This window comes from Hemitrygon akajei, chromosome 16 (genome assembly GCF_048418815.1).
Source record: "Hemitrygon akajei chromosome 16, sHemAka1.3, whole genome shotgun sequence".
NCBI lineage: Eukaryota > Metazoa > Chordata > Chondrichthyes > Myliobatiformes > Dasyatidae > Hemitrygon > Hemitrygon akajei.
In genome coordinates this window covers 93571362-93596323 of record NC_133139.1, presented here as the reverse complement: position 1 = coordinate 93596323, position 24962 = coordinate 93571362, and the positions used below count along the sequence as shown (strand labels likewise).

The following is a 24962-nucleotide window of genomic DNA, read 5'->3' as shown; positions in this document are numbered from 1 at the left end:
TAGATAAAATTTTGCTATTATTTTATAATCTGTATTCAACAAAGAAATAGGCCTATATGATGTTGGTTTTAAAGGATCTCTTTTTTTTGGCAGTACAGTTATGATCGCTGTTAAAAAAGATTGTGGGAGTTTATGCATTCTTTCCACTTGATATATTAATTCCATAAAAGGAGGAATTAATAAATCTTTAAATTTTTTATAAAATTCAGGAGGAAAACCATCTTCTCCTGGGGATTTATTACTCTGAAGTGTTCCTAAAGCTTCTTCAACCTCTTTTAATGTAAAGGGCATATCTAATCCTTTCTGTTCTTCCAAATTTAATTTTGGAAGGGTTATTTGTGATAAAAAATTTATCTATCTCAGCAATCTTATTTTGTGATTCTGATTGATATAGTTCAGTATAAAATTTTTTAAAAGTTTCATTAATTTCTAAAGGTTTATAAGTAATCTTATTTGCACTTGTTCTAATTGCATTTATTGTTTCAGAAGCCTGTTTTGTTTTCAGCTGCCAAGCAAGAATCTTACGTGATCTTTCACCTAATTCATAATATTTCTGTTTAGTTCTCATAATTACTTTTTCTGTACGATATGTCTGGAGTGCTTTATATTGTAATTTTTTATTAACAAGTTGTCTTCGTTTTTCTTCTGTCATATATCTTTGAGATTCTTTTTCTAACTTTATGATATCTTTTTCCAATTGATCTATTTCTGCCATGTATTCCTTCTTAATTTTAGATGTATAACTTATAATCTGACCCCTTAAATATGCTTTCATCGCTTCCCATAATACAATTTTATCCTCAACTGAATGTAAATTTGTATCCAAAAAAAATTGAATCTGTTTTTCATAAAATCACAAAAATCTTGATGTTTTAATAAAATTGAATTAAATCTCCATCTATAGATCGATTCCTCCTTATCCATCATTATCATTGTCATTATCAAGGGGCAATGATCTGACAGTATTCTTGCTTTATATTCCACACTTTTCACTCTATCCTGAATATTTTATGATAATAAAAAACAAATCAATCCTTGAGTAAGTTTTATGTCTATTTGAATAAAATGAATAATCTCTTTCTCTTGGATTAATTTTTCTCCATATATCAATCAGGTTTAAATCTTTCATTAATGATAAAGTTAGTTTTATTACTTTTGATTTTGAGGCAACTTTAGTTGACCTATCCAAAACTGGATCTAAACAAAAATTAAAGTCTCCACCTATTAATATTTTATCATGTGCATCAGCCAAGTTCAAAAAAACTTCTTGTATGAATTTTGCATCATTTTCATTTGGTGCATAAATGTTCATAAGAGTCCATAATTCTGAAAAAATTTGACAATGTATAATCACATATCTCCCCACAGAATCAATTACTACATTTTGTATTTTAATTGGTAAAGTTTTATTAACCAAAATTGCAACTCCTCTCAATTTTGAATTAAATGAAGCTGCAATGACATTTCCAACCCAATCTCTCTTTAATTTCTTACGTTCTGTTTCTGTTAAATGTGTTTCTTGTAGAAAAGCTATATCTCCTTTCATTTTCTTAATATATGTTAAAACTCTTTTTCTTTTCACAGGTTCATTAAGTCATTAGCATTAAAACTTTAAAAATTAAGTAAATTAATCATTCATAATACCTTGGGAACTCTTTAAAATTCTCCATGTTGCTATGAGTCTCTCCCCAACCATCCAGGCAAAAAAGAAGAAAAATAGAAGAAAGGTAACTAATATATAAGAAAAAAAACAAAATACCCCCCCCCCCCACTAATGTTGCGATTAAAAAGAAACACAACATTACCCCCCTCATTTTATGGGTCATGGCAATCGCCATGATTGTACACGTGAAACTCACAGCCATCGATCAGGAGCTCCTCCAGCTCCCCCGCAAAAAAAAAGAAAGAAAATATATTAGACAAGAAAAAAAAGAAAATAATTAAAGTCTCTACTCCCAATTAATACTCCTCAACTATTTTTTTTTCTTATTCCTTATAAATGTCCGTCAAGTCCAACCTTATTTCAGTCTTCATCATTAGTCCACTTCATTTCTATAATTCTTTACTCCTCCTCGTGGATATCAGGTAGTTCTTGTACAAATTTCTCTACTTTCCGGTAGTCAATGAAAAATCTTTCTTCGTTATCCAGGAAAATTATCAATTTTGCTGGGTAGCTCAATAAAAATTTATAGCCCTTTTCCCATAAAGATTTTTTCACTGGATTAAATTCCTTTCGCCTCTTCAGAAGATCGTAACTTATGTCTGGATTTAAAAAAAACTCTTCTTTTCTATCATCAATGGCCCATTTCTCTTTTTAGCACCTTGAGTAGCTGCCTTCAAGATCATATCTTTATCTTGGTACCTTAAGTATTTTATCAAAATTGATCTTGGCTTTTGATCTTGTTGAGGTTTTGGTCTTAAAGCTCTGTGTGCTCTTTCAATTTCATTTACTTGACACTCTTCTTTCATTTCTATGCTATCTTTACTCTTTTACCATCTGTCCTTTCCTGAGTTCCATCATTCCAGAACCCACCCCCTACCAAGTTAGTTTAAACCCTCCCCAAAAGCTCTAACAAACCTGTCTGCAAGAATATTGGTCCCCATTGGGTTCAGGTGCAACGCATCACTTTTGAACAGGTCATACCTTCCCCAGAAGAGATCCCAATTATCTGAGAACCTGAAGCCCTGACCCCTGCACCAGCTTCTCAGCCACACATTTATCTGCCAAATCATCCTGTTTCTACTCTCTCAGGCACATGGCACAGGCAGCAATCAAAAATTACTACCTGGATGCTCCAACTTCTCAGCATTCTACTTAGCTCTCTAAATTCTCTTTTCAGGACCTCTTTGCTTTTCTTTCCTATGACGTTGGTACCAATATGTACCAAGATGTTGTGGACGTGATCTGAGACTTCCCTGACCTTGGCACATGGGAGGCAACATACCATCCTGTTCATGTCCACAGAATCTCCTGTCTGTTCCCCTCACTATCGAGTCCCCTGTCACTTCAGCTCCCTTCTTCTCTCTCTTTCCCTTCTGCACCACAGACCCATAATCCGGTTGCCGTGGCATTCTCCCGGGAGGTCATCCCCCACAAAACTATCCAAAGTGGTATTCTTGTTTTTGAGGGGGAATAGCCACAGGGGTGCTCTGCTCTAACTGCCTATTTCCATTTCTCCTGACAGTCACCCATCTACTTGCCTCCTGCAACTTCGGGGTGACTACTTCCCTGCAACTTTGATCAGTTATATCCTCGCTCTCCCATACAAGCCAAAGGTCATCCCGTTGCTGCTCCAGATCCCCAACACGATCTTCAAGGAACTGCAGCCAGATGCACTTCATGCAGGGAAGCATATAAAAGCAAGGAGACAATGCTGAGTCTTTATAAGACACTAGTCAGACCACACATGAGGTATTGTCATCAGTTTTGGGCCCCATATCTCATAAACGATGTGTTGTCATTGGTGAGAGTCCAGAGGAGGTTTACAAGGATGATTCCAGGAATGTTAGAGCTAACATATGAGGAGTGTTAGAAGCTTTGAGTTTGTGCTCACTGGAATTTAGAAGAATACATTGGGATTTCATTGAAATCCTACTGAATGTTGAAATAACTAGATATGGGTGGATGTGGGGAGGATGTTTCCTGTGGTGGGGGTATCCAGAACTAGAGGGAACAACCTCAAAATTGAAAGGCATCCTTTTAAAACAGAGGTAAGGAGAATTTTGTTAGCCAGAGGGTAATGAAGCAGTGGAATGCTCTGCCATAGAATGCAGTGGAGGCTAAGTCTGTGGGTATACTTAAGGCAGAAATTGATTGTTTCCTGATCAGTCAGGGCATCATAGGATAAGCAGGTGTATGGGGATTGAGTGGGATTCGGGATAAGCCATGATGGAATTGCGGAGCAGACTTGATGGGCTGAATGGCCTAATTCTGCTACTATGCCTTATGGTCGTATATTGAAAGAAATCGCAGGGGTTTGTAAACTCAGCCAGCACCATTACAGGCACAACCCTGTCTACCACTGGGGGCATCTTCCAGAGAAGAAGGCAGTATCTATCACTTAAGATCCACAGAATCTGGAGCATACTCCCTTCTCATTAATACCATTGAGGAGGAAGTACGGGAACCCAAAGACCAACACTCAATGATTCAGAACAGTTTCTTTCCTCTGCCATCAAGTTTCGGAATATTCCGTGAATCCCTGAACACTACCTCATTATTCTTTTACTGTCCACTATTTATCAATCTCTAAATTTCTTGTATTTTTTATATCTTTACTTGCACTGCTGCTGCAAAAAGGCAAATTCCATGTCATATGTCAAAGATAATAAATCTAATTTTAATTCTGATTTATGGAAATATTGGCTAATGGACCTGGGAACAGCCTGTATCTGCATTTTATCACACACCACACTACTCCACAGTTAAAGAAAAAAATCACTTCCTGATGAAGGATCTCGACCCAAAATGTCCACTATTTATTCTTCACCATAGTTGCTGCCTGACCCGCTGAGTTCCCTCAGTATTTTGTGTGTGTTGCTTTGGATTTCCAGCACCTGCAGACTTTCTTGTTATTGTAATAAAGAAATAAATAAATATATATATAGTCCTCAGCACTGGAGTGTTTTGCAAACAGAACTGTCAATCATTTAAAAAATATAATTAATGAATGTGTCTTTTAAGGGCTGGTTTTAAGGCCAAGATTTTCCAAATCCATCATGACTACTAAAAAAGGAATTTCCTGTTTATGAACATGGTTTGACAGTGTCGTATCTCTTTCCACTAATCTCTGTGTTAATTTGTCAGTAAATAAATCCTGTGTAGGCAGCAGGAGGCCCCTCCAGCAGGTTCATCCTGGATATGAAAATGGGTGTCACTGCCCATTGACTCCCTCCAACAGGAGATCAACAATGTCCATTCAATATGAGATCAATTTCACCAAATGGACAGTATTCAATAAAGGCATCAATTTTTGAGAGTAACTGGAATGGAAAGGAAATACTGATTTTTGTTGCAAGAGTGGTATTTGCTGAATGAAATAATAAGATTGCTTGGAGATCTTAAAGAAGAAAAAGGGATTTTGTGTTCTTGGAATGCAGTTTGCAGCAAAGCAGTCAAATCAGTGCACTAGCAATCTAATAGTCTGGAATTAATCCCCAGAAATACAAACTGAAATCCCACAGTACTAATTGCTGAATGTAGATTCAGTTAATAATTTGGTTTCTCAAATAAGTAAAAGTTGTAAAAATCCAGTCGACAGGACATCTGATATCCTTCCTTAATCTGCACTAGTCTACTCTAGACCCAACAATGTATTGGACTCTGAAATAGTCCATCCTGGTAAATCTTTCCTGCGCTTTTTCTAGTGCAGATGAAATAAACTGTACACAATACTCCAAGTGAGGACTCACCAATATTTTATATAACTGCAAAATAACTTCCCAACTCCTGTATACTAAATACCCTGGCTGAAGAAGGCCTGTGTGCAGAAATGTCAACTTCACCACTTCTACCTGTTACCTATCTACGTGCTTTCAGCAAACTATGTACTTCCACAGCTAGGTCCCTCTGTTTCACAGCCCTTCCCAGAATCCTACTATTCATTGCTTTGAACTCCCGAAGGACAATATTTCACATTTATCTCAACTGAAGGCCATTTGCCAATCCTGAGCTACATACTGTACCTAGCTGATCAATATCCCTCTATAATTTTTCATAACCTTCCACACTATCTACAACATCACTGATTTCAGTAACATCTGCAAACTTATTATCAATGTGTAACAATAGCAAAAATCACTGCTTAGAGTTGAACACCAGCAACTGCCTGTAAGGAGTTTGTACATTTTCCCCGTAAGTGTGTGGGTTTTCTCTGGATGCTCAGGTTTCCTCCCACTTGAAAAACATTTAGAGTCAGGGTTAATGAGCTGTGGGCATGCAACGTTCGCACCAAAAATGTGGCAACACTTGAAAGCTTCCTAGACAGTGGACTGTGTTGGTCATTGACACAGATTGATGTATTTCACTGTGTTTTGATGTTTCAATGAACATGTGATAAATAAAGCTAATCTTTAAAAATCTTTATATACCACATCCAAATAATTTATATAAATTACAATCAAAAGTTCCCAGCACTAACACCTGTGATACACCGCTACACACAAGTTTCCAGTCTGAGAAACATCCCTCAGCTATCAAACTGCATCCTATCCCTTAGTCAATTATGAATGATTTCCACTATCTCTCCTGGAACCCATGTGAGTTAAATTTCCAGACTAGCCTGCTAGACTTCCATTCAAAAGCCTTGCTAGAGTCCATATAGGCAACAATCATCTACCCTCTTATGTACTTCATTTGAAGAACTTCAGGAGATTTGTCAGACAGGAATTCTTATGCACAAAGAATATGGCCCTGTCTCTCAAAATGTTGACCACTAAGTATGACATAAAAGACCCCAAAATATGATCTTAGAAGACAAAAACAATCTCAGCAGTGTCCTGATCAAAATTTATTTCTCATTTGAGGTCAGTAAAACAGAAAATCTCACTGTCATCGATAAGACCTTAAGACATTGTTTAGCATGAAACCAACACAGTGAGTTAGCAGAGGACTGATGCACAACTCTGATATAGCAGGGATTGTGACGTGTGACACATTATTGTCTGGCCTGGGGTATTATAAAACAAAACATTGCATCCAGCACTTTTGCAACTATTTGAATATGTTGAAGAGTTTAATTTCCCCTGGCATTTTTGCGTAATATTCTTTCCTCCAACTATATATTCAAATCAGCCTTGCCTCCATGGACTTTGCCTGTACTTCTCACTGTATCTATAAAGCAGTCAACATAATGAAAGACCCCCTTCCTCCATGGACATTCCCTTTTCTACCCTTTCCGCTTGGGATGAAGGTACAAAAGCTTGGACTTACGTACCACCAGGCTCAAGTACAGCTTCTATCCCACTGTTCTAAGATATCAGAATGGACCTGTATGATAAGATGCACTCTTGACCTCAGGTTCTACTTCATCATGGTCTTGCACATTATCGTCTGTCTGAATTGCACTTTCTCTGTCATTGCCTTTCTCTTGTACCAACTCAATATCCCTGATGTGATGAAATGATGTCTACCGAAGGCATGCAAAACAATGGGTTGTCACTCACTGTACCTTTGTAGATTTGAGAATAATAAATCAATTTACCAATATTCCTTCTCCAGCAATTGGTGATAATTATTTTGCATATGTGGATGGGAACAACCCATTATTGAGATCCTTTCATATACACTGCTTTATTAGATACACCTGCTCATTAATGCAAATATCTAATCAATCAGACGTGCAGCATAAATGCATGCAGACATGGTCGAGAGGTTCAGTTGATGTTCGCAGCAAACACTGGAATAGGAAAGACCATAAGACAAAGGAGCAGAAGTCGGCCATTCAGCCCATCGAGTCTGCTCCGCCATTTCATCATGAGCTGAAATGTGATCAAAGTGACTTTGACAGTGGAATGATTGCTGGTGCCAGATGAAGTGGTTTGGGTATCTCAGAAACTGCTGACTACTTCCTGGGTTTTTCCAGTCACACCAGTCTCTAGAGTTTACAGAGAATGGTGCAAAAAAAAAAGACAATCCTGTGAGGGGCAGTTCTGTGGAAAAATTACCTTCTAATGAGAGAGGTCAGAGGAGAATGGTCAGATTGGTTCAAGCTGAAAAGCAGATGACAATAACTCTAATAACACATGCTACAAAAGAGGTGTGCAGAAGAGTATTTCTGAAGAGTTAACACTATATCTTGAAATGGATGGGCCACAGCACCACAAGATCATGAACCTGTCATAAGGGGACAGGAGGCTGGACCCAAGTGCAGGACACAGGCACTTAAGTACTAGGGGCAGGACAGGAACAACTAAACAATAGACAAGATGTGGTGACCATGGTGTGCGTGAGGGACATGACATTCAAGGTGATTCTGGGGTTCCAGAAGAGTCTGAGTTCAGGCAAGGCAGGACCCCAGAGTTCAGGCAAGTTCTAGGAGGTCACTGGGCAGGCCACATAACTCCTGGGCAGGGCCCAGACCTCCCAGGCAGGAACACAGGGGCCTGAGCAGGTCACAGGGCACCTGGGTATGTTGCAGGGCACAACCCATCAGCAGCAAGGGATGAAAAGGGGCAGAGTCCCCCACCAGGCAACAGCAGTCCAGCCAGGCTTGCCCAACAGAGGCAAGGGATAGGAAGGGAACTAGGTCCAGGATGACTGCCACTTACTCAAAGGACTTGTCTAACAAGGGAAGCCCAGCCCAGCCCAGCCCAGCCCAGCCCAGCAACACAGATTTTAGATAAGGATGACAGATTTTCTTCTCGTGAATCCATGGGGAAACCAGAGTGGCTTTTACTAAATTTGTTGGTTCTATTAGCATTACTGGTTATAAACTTATCAAAGTTGGAAGTAAATTTATTATCAAAGTACATATACTGTATGTTACCATATACAAGCCCGAGTTTCATTTTCTTGCAGGCATTCACAATAGATCAAAGAAATGCAGTAGAATCAATGAGAAACTGCATACAAGGACGAGCAAACAACTAATCCGTTAAAGACTATCAAAAATACAAACAAAAGCAAATAATAATAAATAAAAAAACTCAGAACGTGAGTTGTAGAGTCCATGAAAGTGAATCCATTGTTAGTTCATCAGCATTTCTAATCCTAATAACTATGGTGGCATTTGAACTTCTACCTCTGGGGACCACCTTCCCATGTTTCAGAGGAACCACTGACACTCAACCAACCTTGGATAATAGGCAGAAGGCTGAAGAACAGGACCTCAAGGGTGGCGTTCTCAGGATTGCTGCCAGTGCTATGTGATATTAATGGTAAGAACTGGAGGAGATGGCAGTTGAATGTGTGGCTGAGGAGTTGGTGCAGGGGGCAGGGTTTTAGATTTTTGGATCATTGGGATCTCTTCTGGGGAAGGTGGGACCTGTACAGATTGGATAGGTTGCACCTGAACTCAAGGGGGAGCAATATCCTTGCAGGTTGGTTTGCTAGCATGGTTCAGAAGGATTTAAACTAATTTGCAAGGGGGATGGGACCTGGAGCAATAGAGCAGTGGAAGAAGTGCATGGAGTAAAGCCAGATCTAACATATAGAGAGGCTTTGAGGAAAGAAAAGCAGAATAAAGGGTGTAAATGTAATAAGGTAGAAGGGCTAAAGTGTGTGTACTTCAATGCAAGAAGCATCAGGAACAAAGGTGATGAACTGAGAGCTTGGATACATACATGGAATTATGATGTAGTGGCCATTACAGAGACTTGGCTGGCACCGGGGCAGGAATAGATTCTCAATATTCCTGGATTTTAGTGCTTTAAAAGGGATAGTGAGGGGGGAAGGGGAGGAGGTGTGGCATTACTGGTCAAGGATACTATTACAACTACAGAAATGATGGGTAATGTAGCAGGATCCTCTTTTGCGTCAGTATGGGCAGAAGTCAGGAACAGGAAGGGAGCAGTTGCTCTATTGGGAGTATTCTATAGGCCCCTGGTAGCAGCAGAGATACCAAGGAGCAAATTGGGAGGCAGATTTTGGAAAGGTACAAAAACTACCAGGGTTGTTATCATGGGTGACTTTAACTTCCCTAATATTGATTGGCACCTGATTAGTTCCAATGGTTTAGACAGGACAGAGTTTGTTAAGTGTGTCCAGGATGGATTCCTGTCACAGTATGTTGACAGGCTGACTAGGGGGAATGCCATACTAGATCTAGTATTAGGTAACAAACTGGGTCAGGTCACAGATCCCTCAGTGGGTGAGCATCTCCCTGGCTCCCTGGCCTTTAGCATTATCATGGAAAAGGATAGAATTAGAGAGGACAGGAAAATTTTTAATTGGGGAAGGGCAAATTATGAGGCTATAAGGCTAGAACTTGTGGGTGTGAATTGGGATGATGTTTTTGCAGGGAAATGTACTATGAATATGTGGTCGATATTTAGGGATCTCTTGCAGGATGTTAGCGATAAATTTGACCCGGTGAGGAAGATAAAGGTGAAGGAACCATGGGTGACAAGTGAGGTGGAAAATCTAGTCAGATGGAAGAAAGCAGTATACATGAGATTTAGGAAGCAAGGATTAGACAGGTCTATTGAGGAATATAGGGTAGCAAGAGCTTAAGAAGGGGCTGAGGAGAGCAAGAATGGGGCATGAGAAGGCCTTGGTGAGTAGTGTAAAGGAAAATCACAAGGTATTTTTCAATTATGTGAAGAACACAAAAGGATGACAGGGATGAAGGTAGGACCAATTAGAGATAAAGGTGGGAAGATGTGCCGGAGGCTGTGGAAGTCAGTGACACCCTCAATGAATACTTCTCTTCGGTATTCACCATGAAAGGGAACTTGATGACGGTGAGGACAATATGAGTGAGGTTAATGTTCTGGAGCATGTTGATATTAAGGGAGAGGAGGTGTTGGAGTTGTTAAAATACATTAGGATGGATAAGTCCCCGGGACCTGACGGAATATTCCCCAGGCTGCTCCACAAGGCAAGGGAAGAGATTGCTGAGCCTCTGGATAGGATTTTTATGTCCTCATTGTCCACAGGAATGGTACCGGAGGATTGGAGGGAGATGAATGTTGTCCCCTTCTTCCAAAAGGATAGTAGAGATCGTCCGGGTATTTATAGACCAGTGAGCCTTACGTCTGTTGTGAGAAAGCTGTTGGAAAAGATTCTTAGAGATAGGATCTATGGGCATTTAGAGAATCATGGTCTGATCAGGAACAGTCAGCATGGCTTTGTGAAGGGCAGATCATGCCTAACAAGCTAGATAGAGTTCTTTGAGGAGGTGACCGGGCATATAGATGAGGATAGTGCAGTGGATGTGATCTACATGGATTTTAGTAAGGCATTTGACGGTAGACTTATTCAGAAAGTCAGAAGGCATGGGATCCAGGGAAGTTTGGCCAGGTGGATTCAGAATTGGCTTGCCTGCAGAAAGCAGAGGGTTGTGGTGGAGGGAGTACATTCGGATTGGAAGGTTGTGACTAGTGGTGTCCCACAAGGATCGGTTATCGGTTAAAAATCTACTTTTCATGATTTTTATTAACGACCTGGATGTGGGGGTAGAAGGGTGGGCTCATAAGTTTGCAGATGACACAAAGGTCGGTGGTGTTGTGGATAGTGTTGCGGATTGTTGAAGATTGCAGAGAGACACTGATAGGATGCGGAAGTGGGCTAAGAAGTGGCAGATGGAGTTCAACCCAGAGAAGTGTGAGGTGGTACACTTTGGAAGGACAAACTCCAAGGCAGAGTACAAAGTAAATGGCAGGATACTTGGTAGTGTGGAGGAGCAGAGGGACCTGGGAGTACATGTCCACAGATCCCTGAAAGTTGCCTCACAGGTAGATAGGGTAGTTTAGAAAGCTTATGGAGTGTTAGCTTTCATAAGTTGAGGGATAGAGTTTAAGAGTCGCAAGGTAATGATGCAACTCTATAAAACACTGGTTAGGCCACACTTGGAGTACTGTATCCAGTTCTTCTCGCCTCACTATAGGAAGGATGTGGAAGTATTGTACAGAGGAGATTTACCAAGATGCTGCCTGGTTTAGAGAGTGTGCATTATGATCAGAGATTGAGGGAGCTAGGGCTTTACTCTTTGGAGAGAAGGAGGATGAGAGGAGACATGATAGAGGTATACAAGATATTAAGAGGAATAGATAGAGCAGACAGCCAGCGCCTCTTCCCCAGGGCACCACTGCTCAATTCAAGAGGACATGGCTTTAAAGTAAGGGGTGGAAAGTTCAAGGGAGCTATTGGAGGAAGGTTTTTCACTCAGAGAGTGGTTGGTGTGTGGAATGCACTGCCTGAGTCAGTGATGGAGGCAAATACACTAGTGAAATTTAAGAGACTACTAGACAGGTATATGGAGGAATTTAAGGTGGGGGGTTATATGGAAGGCAGGGTTTAAGGGTCGGCACAATATTGTTGGCCGAAGGGCCTGTACTGTGCTGTACTATTCTATGCTCTATGTTCTATAACTAGGAGGAAATTGCTTGGCTGACATCTATGATCTTTAGATTAAGGATTATTGTATTATTGGGATGTAAGAGTGGGAAGTGTACTAAGAGTTGCTTTTAACTTTAATCCACCATTGTCGAGTGCTGACATTCTAACAGGTTGTTAGATCAGAGCTCACAGGGAACCTGAAAAGTGATCTTAAAGAGGTGTATAAAATCATGTGGGACACAGATAGAAGTAAATGTAAGCAGCTTTTTTCCCAGGTTTGGGAAGTCAAGATCTGGAAGGCATAGGTTTAATATGAGAGGCAAAAGATTTAATAGGTACTTGAGGGGCAAGTTGTTTCTTTACACAAGGGGGGTATGTATGTGGAATGTGCTGCTAGAGGAAGTGCTGGAACAGGTATATTAACAACTTTTAAAAGACAGTTGGACAGGTGCATGGATTGCAAAGGTTTAGAAGCTTATGCGCCAAACATTGATATATTGGACTAACTTGGATAGGCATCTTACCTGGCTGGAGCAGTTGGGCTGATGTCTGTTTCTGTGTTGTATGTCTGTATAAAACTATGATTCTGGTTGCTGTCATTATTTTTCAGCTTAAAGGCAATGGAGGTCGCCAGATGCGGGATGAGGGAAGCCTTACAATTGCACAAATGTTAGAAGTAAGAAAGAATAAAAAACAAGTTACCTCAAACAACAGTCTAATGGGGGTGGGGGGGGGGGGTCATTACTTCCCTGGCTATAGGTTGACCCATTATAGAACCTAATGGCTGAGGGTAAGAATGACCCCATATAGTGAATGTTCTTTGGAGCAGTGCAGTTGTCTCAACGCAGATGATATAAAAGCCTGAAACCGCATATCACTAGGCACAATAGACTACAAGACAAGCATTTCTCTGTACCTGAGTGCATGACAATAATAAACCAATTCCAAATGCAAGGTCTCAAGAATTAGCTGACAACACTTCATACCTTACAACTTTCACACGTTAGGAGTCCATAGTGATATCCTGAGACCTTGTCTCCACAAATCGGACACAACTCCTCACACGTTGGTACGAAGGGGTACTCCATTTTAACTTGGGAATCTATGATTCAAAGAAACAAAATGTTATTAATGTATTCAAATTTGTAGTCTCTTCCCTCATCTGTCCCGTAATCCCATAATCCCATGAATTTGCCCCATTAAAAGATTGTGTTTGAACAAGATCATTCCTGGTTGATTTTCTAAAGAGAAAATGAAAAAGAGGGAATAAAATTTGCATTTTATAGCAGCCCTCATCTCCTTTCAGATTGTGCAGATCATCTTGCAAATAAAGTGTCCTTTTGAAGCACAATATCTGTGGTATATAGAAAACACTACAGATGAATTCTATGCAGCAAGCCCCCAATAACAGAAGTAGGATAATGAACTGGTAATGAGGAACTCTTGTCAGACTTAAACTCCTGCTCTTTTGCAAAACAATATCTACATTCACCTGGGAAAACAAAGAGGCCTCAAAGCCTCACTTCCATCTTTTCTATGGCAGAACTCTCTCAGAGCTGTAGTGAAGAGTTTTTGTGCTCTAGTCTCAGGAGTGTGAATAAACACAGTCTTCTGTCCCAGAGGAAAGAGCACTTCCCATTGAGAAACAACATAAAGCACAGAACACAGAACAGTGAGTAGATTTAATATCTTTAACGGGAATCCAAATTACATTGGAAATCAGAATCAAATTTAATATCACTGACATGAACACAAGAGATTCTGCAAATCCAGAGCAACACACACAAAATGCTGGAGGAATGTTTTGGGCCCAATGGCATCCTGGTAAAGGATCTCAGTCTGAAATGTCGACTCTTTACTCCTTTCCATGGATGCTGCCTGACCTGCTAATATCACTGACATGTCATGAAATTTTTAATTTTCCTGCAGTAGTAGTGATTAAGCAAGGAGCAATGTGATCATTGTCTGAAGGTGAACCAGTATCAAGATCACTTGGAGTTTATCACTTTCTTACAGACACTGTTGGGTTCATTACTGGAACCTTAGTTTTCTGCTGCTGTTTATATTCAAGACTTCAGAGATCAGGTTGAAGAAAGTGAATACATCAGTAAGTTTCACAAGTTTCATTTATCCTGAACCAAAATGAAAATTGCAGTATTTGGGGGAGAGTGTGACCTTCTGTTTTGCAAAAAGTATAGTGAAAACCATGAACAACCTTGGGGTATTTAAAGCGTAGAAGGTAGCACAAATTTTCAATGTCTCAACCTCTGTCCCTTGCACATCCACATCAACATTTACTTTAGGTCCTTTGATTTCTCCCTCCTCTTTTCCTGATGGCACTTCAACATCATAGTCTCCTTTCAGTTTTGGATCTTTCAAACTGAGATCATAGGTAACAACTAGCTTCAATCTTTGGTCACTACTTCAGACTTTACCTCTTTTAGTACCCTGCAGATCCATAGATATCTACAGTACTGTAACTCTGTGGACACTTAGTATGAGTGACGATTATTGTCTCTGACCATCAAAATTAGACTGGTCACTTCATAATAGTGCATCTCTTGAACTTCACTTGCAACCCATGAAAAGTAAAAAACAATGCAATGCAACTGGATGATGAATTAAACAAATGCTATATTTTGTGGGATATCTCAGATTTACACAGTGTTGGTGACCAAAATCACTCTATTAAGATTTAGGAAAGGAAAGAGCTATGGTGATTGAATTTGAGTGTGAAAGGATATTTTAAGAAAGGGAGGAGAACAATTTGGAGTGGCAATGGTTTAGAAGTGAGTTTAGCCAGTCAAAGTAAATCAGATTGAAAGAATTGCTACGGGATTTTTCTTCTGATTTTTCTTTCAGCTTCACTTCAGTATCAAAGTGAAGGGACAAAGAGACACGAGATTCTGCAGATGCTTGAGGAACACATGAAAACACTGGAGTAACTCAGCAAATCAGGCAGCATATTTGAGGGGAAAAATAGTTGATGCTTTGAGCTGAGACCGTTCATCCTGTTAAAAGAATCAAGGTAGTGACTACTGTGGGAAATGACATATGATCTTATTGAATGGCATGAATAAAGGATCTTTCTTCCACAACACAGATCAGCAAAAACAACTTTCAATCACCCTACATTTAGTGACTTAATCCTCTTCACACTTTCATCATCTGCACCAATCTTCCCCCTCCCCACCCCAGATTCTACTACTCACCAACATACTCAGGGCTTTATCATCCTTCATAGTTCTATTAATTGGGTTTGAACAATTCAATACTCCAGCTCAAAGGCTTGTCACTAAACTGTCAATAATTAGCAGTGGAAGAACATAAGAATTGGAGCCAATCAGCCTCATAACTGTTCTGCTTTTCAATTAAGCTACCAAACCATACATGTGGCATACTTGAAGGGAATCCACATGGTCACAGGGAGAAGGTGCAAATTCAACACAGGCAGAACGAGAATTATATATTGAGCCTGAGCATTACTGCACCACCCTGCTGCATCCAGATCCCTTACAGACTGCACGTCAATCAAACTTTTCCAAAGCACAATGAGGATGGAATATTCACTTAAGTAAGTCCTGTTTTTAGCTTCCTTTACTTTATGCTTTGCTAATGTTTTTCTTTTAAAAGCAAAATAACAGGGGATTATTGAAAAACAAAGAGGCCGAAGAAAAAGAAAGTGGAGGTGCGTTAAGTTTCCGAGCTCAAGGTACAATAGAGAGGAGAGCAATTAGATTAAGCAATCAAGTCTGAAATTTGCATACAAGTGCACTCAGAGCTCTCTAAACTCAAATAGGTTTTCATATCTTTCAACTGTAAAAAAGAGTTTTGCCTTACAATTTCTTCTGACTGAAGTGGATGGAATTACGTCAGAGGACTGAGAGGACTCTAGTCATTTGAGTGGCATTGCTCAATAACAGAGATAAGACCTTTCATGGGTGCTTTCAAAGGTGGAGTGAGGAAAATAGAAAAAAAAGAATTAGTTGGTGCCTTCTGCATGATCCCTGTGTGTTGAGTTATGTGAGGAGGAAGGTGCTGTGCTGTGTGTGATCAATTTGACATCACACAGAGCACTGGAACCATTTATTAATAAGCTTCAGGCTTATTCATTTATGAATAAGGGTAAAAACTATGGAAACATCCCATTGGTCTCCTTGGTTTTGTATTGAAAAAAGACTCTCAGCTTCTATTGCTTTAGAAATAAGGGAGATAACAGAGTGAGAAAGTCACATATAACATGCTGAGGTGTCTGAAAAAGACCTTCAAAACACAAAATCCCTTGCAGGTCGGATGTTAAGTATCCCAGAGGGGAAAACTAATATCACTAGAAGAGATTGGGAGAGAAACATCCCTTTACAAATGTACTGTGGCAAACTGCAAAAAAATACCAGGAATGTTCCATCTGCTCCCAAAACTGTAAACTTTTTCTATAGATAACAGAAAAATACAGAACACCAAGTGTATACAATACCACAGAAATATTTGTGCAGAAACTTCTTCATTGATTGCTAATCAAAGCTGTGTGTGTGTGTGTGTGTCTGACTCCAGAAAGCCATTAGGAGTAAAAGTATCTTCATTACCATATTTTTAAAAAGAAGCCAATTCATCCAACAAATTAATGATAGTGTTAAATTTGTAAAAAATATATTGGACATTTTGCATCAAAGAACACATCGTGTTGGATGAATGAGTTAGGAGTCTTTGCAAACAGAATAATTTCTAAAGATGGAAATTTACCAGCAACACAGTTAAAAGAAAAGAAACACAAGTTTCCTGTACTCACTCTGTATCAACATTTGGTCTGATCCCGAATCCTGAATGTAGAGGAAGCTGTTTTCAGTGTCTATGTTTGGCAGCATTGCCAAAGCTGAGGCTGTCAGTTGTGTGTACACTCCTGGGAACACACTGCACCATTAATACTAGAGGTGCTTTGTAGCGACTGTGGTGAGCAGGGAAAGCATCTTCACAGGAAGAGGAGGAGGGACAGAGCCACTCAGTGGACTGACATGTTGACTGGCCACTCATGAGTTGTTTCTTATCATCCAATGGTTAGGAACAGAAACGGGAGCTTACACATTAACCATGTCAGTCTTATCATGGCTAGTTTACCATCATGATTGGACTGGTTTATTCAGCAGGCTTCTGACCTCACTGAACACATGGGTCAATTCAGCACAGATCAGAGGGCTTTGCAATTTCACCATATGGTGTGTTTTAGCCCACAAAAGTATGGCTCAGAAGGTCATGTCCTGGTGCTAGAACACAGATGCAAGTACAAACATAGAAAGACACATGAAAAAGAGGAGCTGGAATGAGGGAATGAACTGCCTGGGTAAGTGAACCAGTACATGGTCAAAAAATGTTTAGAGGGACATGGAACCAGGTGTCACAGGCTTGGGAACCAGGGAAAGGCTTCTAAGATCTGACTTAAGATCTTTAAGACAGGTTCAGCAGCCAGAGGATGGATTGTTTTCACCAAATGAGAAAATGGGATGTCCGACTATTTTGGTCGGCTTTGACCAGTTGGGCCAAAGGCCTTGTTATCATGCTGTATGACCCTTCAAGCCTGCTCCACACTTTCATATAATCATGGCTGATCTATCTTAATACTAGATGTTTCTCTCACCATATCCCTCTGCCCTTTGTGACTAGAAAATTCTAAGGATTCAAAATAATCTCAAAGTTTGTATGCAGTATACAACCCTGAAATTTGTCTTCTCCAGCCAGCCATAAAACAAACAAAACCATGGAAGCCACTCAACGAAAAGAAAAACATGAACACTCATGTGCAAAAACATGTGCAAATGGCACCAAAACATCAAACACTCACACATAAAACAAGTCGCAGAAAATGATCCCTGTCTTAAATTAAAATTCAATGACTTGGCCTCCCCTTACTTATTGTCATACAGAGTTCATTGGATTCCATGGGTTCACAAAAGCAGTTGCTGGTGAACCTGTCTTAAAGAACTTAACTCAATTCTGATAAATCTTACACTGTATCTCAAGTCTGTGATGCAATGCTCCAAGCACCCCAAACCAGGGGAAGCTGAGCCTTACCAAACTGCTCAATGTAATCGTCCTGACAGCTTTTGATCAATCCAGTGAATTTTCATTACCCTAACTACAGCAAATATATTCTTTATTTAATGTGAGAAGACTAAAATTGCACACAATTCTTCAAGATTCTGTATTTGTAACATATCATTGTCCCTGCATTCAAAACCTCTACCAATTGTTCATTTGGCCTCTTAACTGCTTGCTTCATCTGTATGTTTTCTCTCAGTAACAGGTCTAGGAGGACATTAGTACCACTGGTACATTAACATTTCCTAATCTATCATCATTGAGATATAACTCTGTCTTTCTGTTTGTCTGACCAAAGTGGGCAAGTTCACACTTACAGACTGCTGGAAGAACACAGCAGGTCTGACAGCATCTATGGAAAAGAATAAGCAATTCATGTTTTGCTCCCGTGCTGAGCCTGTCAATTTCTTAAACTTTGCCTCTAACTTCACCCTGCCCTCAAATTTACTTGGTCCTTCTCTGACACCTCTCTCCAATTTCTCAAACTCTGGAGGGAAATTACATACTGTTATCTTTTATAAACCAAATGGCCCTCACAGCTGTATTGACTGTACATAGAACAGTACAGTACAGGCCCTTTGAACCACAGTGTTGTGCTGAACCAGCTAAAAAGCAATCAAAACACCCAAACACTAATCCCTCCTACCTATAGTGCAGATAAAAAGTATTCTCCACTTTACCACTCTGCCCCCCGGAAGATTTCATGTTTTATTGTTTTACAACAATGAATCACAGTGGAATTAATTTGGCTTTTTTGATGCTGAACAACAGAAAAATACTTTCATGTCAAAGTGAAAACCAATCTCTACAAAGTGATTTAAATTATTACAAATAATATACACAAAATAATTGATTACATAGGGCTTCACCCACTTTAATGTGACACAACAAATCATCACTGGTGCACTTAATTGGTTTTTGAAGTCACATGATTAGTTAAATGGAGATCACCTGTGTGTAGTGATGGTGTTTCAATTGATTGCAGTAAAAATACACGTGCATCTGGAAGGTCCATCTGCTGCTGAGTCAGTATCCTGGCAAAAACTACACCACAAAGACAAAACAACACACCAAGCAATGCCGCAAAATAGTTATTGAAATGACTATTGAAAGACTATTCTGGATTTAGTGTTATGTAATGAACAGGATTTGATAAGCGATCTCGCAGTAAAGGAGCCATTAGGAGGTAGTGATCACAATATGATAAGCTTTTATCTGCAATTTGAGAAGGATAAGGGCAGCTCGGAGGTGTCAGTGTTGCAGATGAACAGGGGAAACTATGGAGCCATGAGAGAGGAGCTGGCCAAAGTTGACTGGACAGATAGCCTAGCAGAAAAGACAGTGGAACAGCAATGGCAGGTATTCTTGGGAATAATGCACAAGGTGCAAAATCAGTTCATCCCTCAGAGAAGGAAGGATTCAAAGGGGGGAAAGGGGCCACAGTGGTTGACAAAGGAAGTCAGAGACTGCATAGCATTAAAAAAAAAGGAAATATGACAGAGCTAAGGTGAGTGGGGGGACAGATGATTGGGAAGTTTTTAAGGAACAACAGAACTTAACTAAAAAGACAATATGGGGAGAAAAAATGAGGTACGGACACAAGCTAGCCAGGAATATAAAGGAAGATAGCAAAAACTTTTTTAGGTATGTGAAGAGAAAGAAGATAGTTAAGAACAATGTTGGGCCCTTGAAGAATGAATTGGGTGAAATTGTTATGGGAAAAAGAGAAATGGCAGAAGAATTTAATGAGTACTTTAGATCTGTTTTCACTAAGGAAGACACAAGCAATCTCCCAGATGTATGGATGGGCCAAGGACATAGGGTAACAGAGGAAATGAAACAGATTGACATTCGGAAGGAAACGGTGATGAGAAGACTGATGGGACTGAAGGCTGACAAATCCCCAGGTCCAGATGGTCTGCACCCTAGGGTACTAAAGGAGGTGGCCCTGGAAATTGCGGATGCATTGGTAATCATTTTCCAATGTTCCTTAGATTCAGGATCAGTCCCTGAGGATTGGAGAATGGCTAATGTTATCCCACTTTTTAAGAAAGGAGGGAGGGAGAAAACAGAGAACTATCGACCTGTCAGCCTGACATCGGTGGTGGGAAAGATGCTAGAGTCCATTATTAAGGATGAAGTAGTGGCATATCTAGATAGCAGTGATAGGATTGGGCCGAGCCAGCATGGATTTACCAAGGGTAAATCATGCTTGACTAATCTGTTGGAGTTTTTCGAGGATGTAACCAGGAAGTTAGATGGGGGAGATCCAGTGGATGTAGTGTACCTCGATTTTCAGAAGGCATTTGATAAGGTCCCACATAGGAGATTGGTGGGTAAAATCAAAGCTCAGGGCATCGTGGGGAAGGCATTGACATGGATAGAAAACTGGTTGGCAGATAGAAAGCAAAGGGTAGCAGTGAATGGGTGTTTCTCGGAATGGCAGCTGGTGACTAGTGGGGTGCCACAGGGCTCGGTATTGGGACCACAGCTGTTTACCATTTACGTTAACGATTTGGATGAAGGCATAGAAAATAACATCAGCAAATTTGCTGATGATACTAAGCTGGGTGGCAGTGTGACATGTGATGAGGATGTTAGGAGAATTCAGGGTGACTTGGATAGGCTGGGTGAGTGGGCAGATACTTGGCAGATGGCGTTTAATGTGAATAAGTGTGAGGTTATCCACTTTGGGAGTATGAACAGGAAGGCAGATTATTATCTGAACGGTATAGAGTTGGGTAAGGGAGTAATACAAAGAGATCTCGGGGTCCTTGTTCATCAGTCACTGAAGGTGAATGAGCAAGTGCAGTAGGCAGTGAAGAAGGCTAATGGAATGTTGGCCTTTATTACAAAGGGAATTGAGTACAAGAGCAAGGAAATCCTCCTGCATTTGTACAGAGCCCTGGTGAGACCACACCTGGAGTATTGTGTACAGTTTTGGTTTCCAGGGTTAAGGAAGGACATCTTGGCTGTAGAGGAAGTGCAGCGTAGATTCACGAGGTTAATTCCTGGGATGTCTGGACTGTCTTACACAGAGAGGTTAGAGAGACTGGGCTTGTACATGCTGGAATTAAGGAGATTGAGAGGGGATCTGATTGAAACATATAAGATTATTAAGGGATTGGACAAGATAGAGGCAGGAAATATGTTCCAGATGCTGGGAGAGTCCAGTACCAGAGGGCATGGTTTGAGAATAAGGGGTAGGTCATTTGGGACAGAGTTAAGGAAAAACTTCTTCTCCCAGAGAGTTGTGGGGGTCTGGAATGCACTGCCTCAGAAGGTAGTGGAGGCCAATTCTCTGGATGCTTTCAAGAAGGAGCTAGATAGGTATCTTATGGATAGGGGAATCAAGGGATATGGGGACAAGGCAGGAACCGGGTATTGATAGGAATTGATCAGCCATGATCTCAAAATGGTGGTGCAGGCTCAAAGGGCCGAATGGTCTACTTCTGCACCTATGGTCTATTGTCTATTGTCACAGGGGATGGATACAAAAAAATTTCCAAGTTAAGGCAAAGAGAAAGCAACTGTTGAATAAAACGCACATGAAATCTTAGCTAGAGTTTGCCAGAAGGTATGTGGGAGACTGAAGTCTGCTGGAAGAAGATTCTATGGTCTGATGAAAACAGAATTGAGCTTTTTGGCCATCAGACTCACAACACACACAAAATGCTGGTGGAACACAGCAGGCCAGGCAGCATCTTTAGGAGAAGCACTGTCGACGTTTCGGGCCGAGACCCTTCGTCAGGACTAACCGAAAGGAAAGATAGTAAGAGATTTGAAAGTAGAGGGGGGAGGGGGAAATGCGAAATGATAGGAGTAGACCGGAGGGGGTGGGATGAAGCTAAGAGCTGGAAAGGTGATTGGTGAAAGTGATACAGAGCTGGAGAAGGGAAAGGATCATGGGACAGGAGGCCTCGGGAGAAAGAAAGGGGGAGGGGAGCACCAGAGGGAGATGGAGAACAGGCAGGGTATTGGGCAGAGAGAGAGAAAAAAAACAAACAACTAAATATGTCAGGGATGGGGTAAGAAGGGGAGGAGGGGCATTAACGGAAGTTCGGGAAGTCAATGTTCATGCCATCAGGTTGGAGGCTACCCAGCCGGTATATAAGGTGTTGTTCCTCCAACCTGAGTGTGGATTCATCTTGACAGTAGAGGAGGCCATGGATAGACATATCAGAATGGGAATGGTATGTGGAATTAAAATGTGTGGCCACTGGGAGATCCTGCTTTCTCTGGCGGACCGAGCGTAGGTGTTCAGCGAAACGGTCTCCCAGTCTGCGTCGGGTCTCACCAATATATGAAAGGCCATACCAGGAGCACCGGATGCAGTATACCACACCAGCTGATTCACAGGTGAAGTGTCGCCTCACCTGGAAGGACTGTCTGGGGCCCTGAATGGTGTGGCCTTTTATATATTAGTTGACCTGATGTAGACTGGGAGACCGTTTCGCTGAACACCTATGCTCAGAGGAACAACACCTTATATACAGGCTGGGTAGCCTCCAACCTGATGGCATGAACATTGACTTCCCGAACTTCCGTTAATGCCCCTCCTCCCCTTCTTACCCCATCCCTGACATATTTAGTTGTTTTTTTTTTCTCTCTCTCTGCCCATCACTCTGCCTGTTCTCCATCTCCCTCTGGTGCTCCCCTCCCCCTTTCTTTCTCCCGAGGCTTCCCGTCCCATGATCCTTTCCCTTCTCCAGCTCTGTATCACTTTCACCAATCACCTTTCCAGCTCTTAGCTTCATCCCACCCCCTCCGGTCTTCTCCTATCATTTTGCATTTCCCCTCCCCCCACTACTTTCAAATCTCTTAGTATCTCTCCTTTCAGTTAGTCCTGACAAAGGGTCTCGGCCCGAAACGTCGACAGTGCTTCTCCTATAGATGCTGCCTGGCCTGCTGTGTTCCACCAGCATTTTGTGTGTGTTGTTTGAATTTCCAGCATCTGCAGATTTCCTCGTGTTTGCAGACTAAATGTTATGTTTGCCTAAGCCAAACACCGTACATCATGAAAAACACAGCATCCCTACCATGAAGCATGGTGGTGGCTGCATCATGCTGTGGAAATGCTTCACTACAGCAGGCCCTGGAAGATCTGTGAAGGTAGACGGAAAAATGAATGCAGCAAAATTAAAATATTTGCTTTCCAGCAAGACAATGACCTCACTCCAATTGAGAGTTTGTGGCTGGACTTGAAAAGGGCTGTTCATTCACAATCCCCATGCAGTCTGACAGAGCTTGAGCTGTTTTGGAAAGAAGAATGGGGAAAATTGCAGTACCCGATTGTGCAAAGCCGATAGAGACCTATCCACACAAACTCAAGACTGTAATTGCTGTCAAAGGTGCATCTACTAAATGATAACTTGAAGGGGGTGACCAATTATGCAATCAATTATTTTATGTTTAATAATTGTATTAAATTTAGACTAATTTGTAGAAATTTGTTTTGACTTTGACATGATAGAGTCTTTTCTGTTGATCAGTGTCAAAAGAGCCATATTAAATCCACTTTGATTCAAAGTTGTAAAACAATAAAACATGAAAAGTTCCAAGGGGGGGTGTGAATAGTTTTTATATGCACTGTACATGATGTCCAAAAGGCTCCTAAAAGCCTCTAATGTATTTGCCTCTACCACCATAGCAGGCAGTGCATTCCAGGAATCCAGCACTCTCTGAGTAAAAACCTTACCCTCACATCCCCTTTGAACCTACCACCTCTCATCTTCAATGCATGCTCTCCGGTATTGCAAACAGTTCAACCCTAGGAAACAGATGCACCGTTTACTCAATCTCTGCCTCTCATAATCTTAGAAGCCTCTATCAGATCTACCCTCTGCTGCTGCCACTCCAGAGAAAATAACCCAGGTTTGTCCAGCTATGATGATAGTGCATGCTCTCTAAACCAGGCAGCATCCTGATAAACCTCTCCATTACCCTCTCCAAAGCCTCAATATCCTTTCTATAAGTGAACCAACCAGAATTGTATGCAATACTCCAGATTTGGCCTAACCAGAGTGTTATAAAATTGCTATCTAACCACATGACTTTTAAACTCAATACCTTGATTAATAAAAGCAAGCATTCCATAAGTCTTCTTAACTACCTTATCGAACTGTGTAATCATTTTCAAGGGGCTATGAACTTGGATCCCAAGATCTCTCTGCTCAGCAACACTGTTAAAGGATCTTGACCATAACAGTGTACTGTCTCCTTGCATTTGCCCTATTAAGATGCAACACCTCACATTTATTTGTGTTAAGCTCCATCTGCCATTTCTCGGCCATATCTGTAACTGATGTATTTCAGCTGTATTCTTATCCAGTCTTCTGCACCATCTACAACTCCACCAATCTTGGTAACATCTACAAATTATTTTTTCCTATCCTGTCACTTGTAAAATAGATCTGTTTTTAGGATGAAACTTTCTTCTTCAAAAGTATCGGAGTTTTCCTCCTTCTTCAAAGAGTAGGGTTTCCCTTCTGCAACCATTGATACACCTCCTTCATTTCCCATGTATCTGCCTTTACAAAATCCTCCCACTGCGAGAACAGAGGGTAAGGGTTCTCCCTGTCCTTACCAACCACCCTACAAGCCTGCGTGTACAACACAACATTCTCCATGACTTCCACATCTATAATGGGATCCTATCATTTAGCACATCTTTCCCTCCACCCCTGTTATTGCTGGGGTCATTTTCTATATGACTTTCTTGTCCATATGTGCTCCTCACTGTTCTCTCTCCTGGCACTTAACTCTGCTAGTGAGACAAGAGCTACACCTGCCCTGTACCTCCTACTTCCACATCATATATAACCATATAACAATTACAGCATGGAAACAAGCCATCTTGGCACTTCTTGTCCAT

The 24962-nt window shown here is 40.9% G+C and overlaps 1 protein-coding gene across 4 annotated transcripts in view; it reads right to left on the bottom strand.

Annotated features, from left to right (window-relative positions):
• The window catches only part of LOC140740299 (nuclear receptor subfamily 5 group A member 2-like), a 125546-nt gene that overhangs the window by 62569 nt on the left and 38015 nt on the right, over positions 1 to 24962 (bottom strand). The window contains exons 2-4 of one of the 4 annotated variants that reach the window (XM_073069449.1): positions 23128 to 23192; positions 19040 to 19132; positions 12985 to 13100 (exon numbers count right to left, since the gene is read on the bottom strand). In XM_073069449.1, the coding sequence (XP_072925550.1) occupies positions 12985 to 13100; positions 19040 to 19132; positions 23128 to 23137 (219 nt within the window). In that variant the 5' untranslated portion in view covers positions 23138 to 23192. Of the gene's footprint in view, positions 1 to 12984; positions 13101 to 16784; positions 16989 to 19039; positions 19133 to 23127; positions 23193 to 24962 lie in introns of those variants that run through there. The other 3 variants (XM_073069453.1, XM_073069451.1, XM_073069452.1) reach the window with 3 other exon arrangements.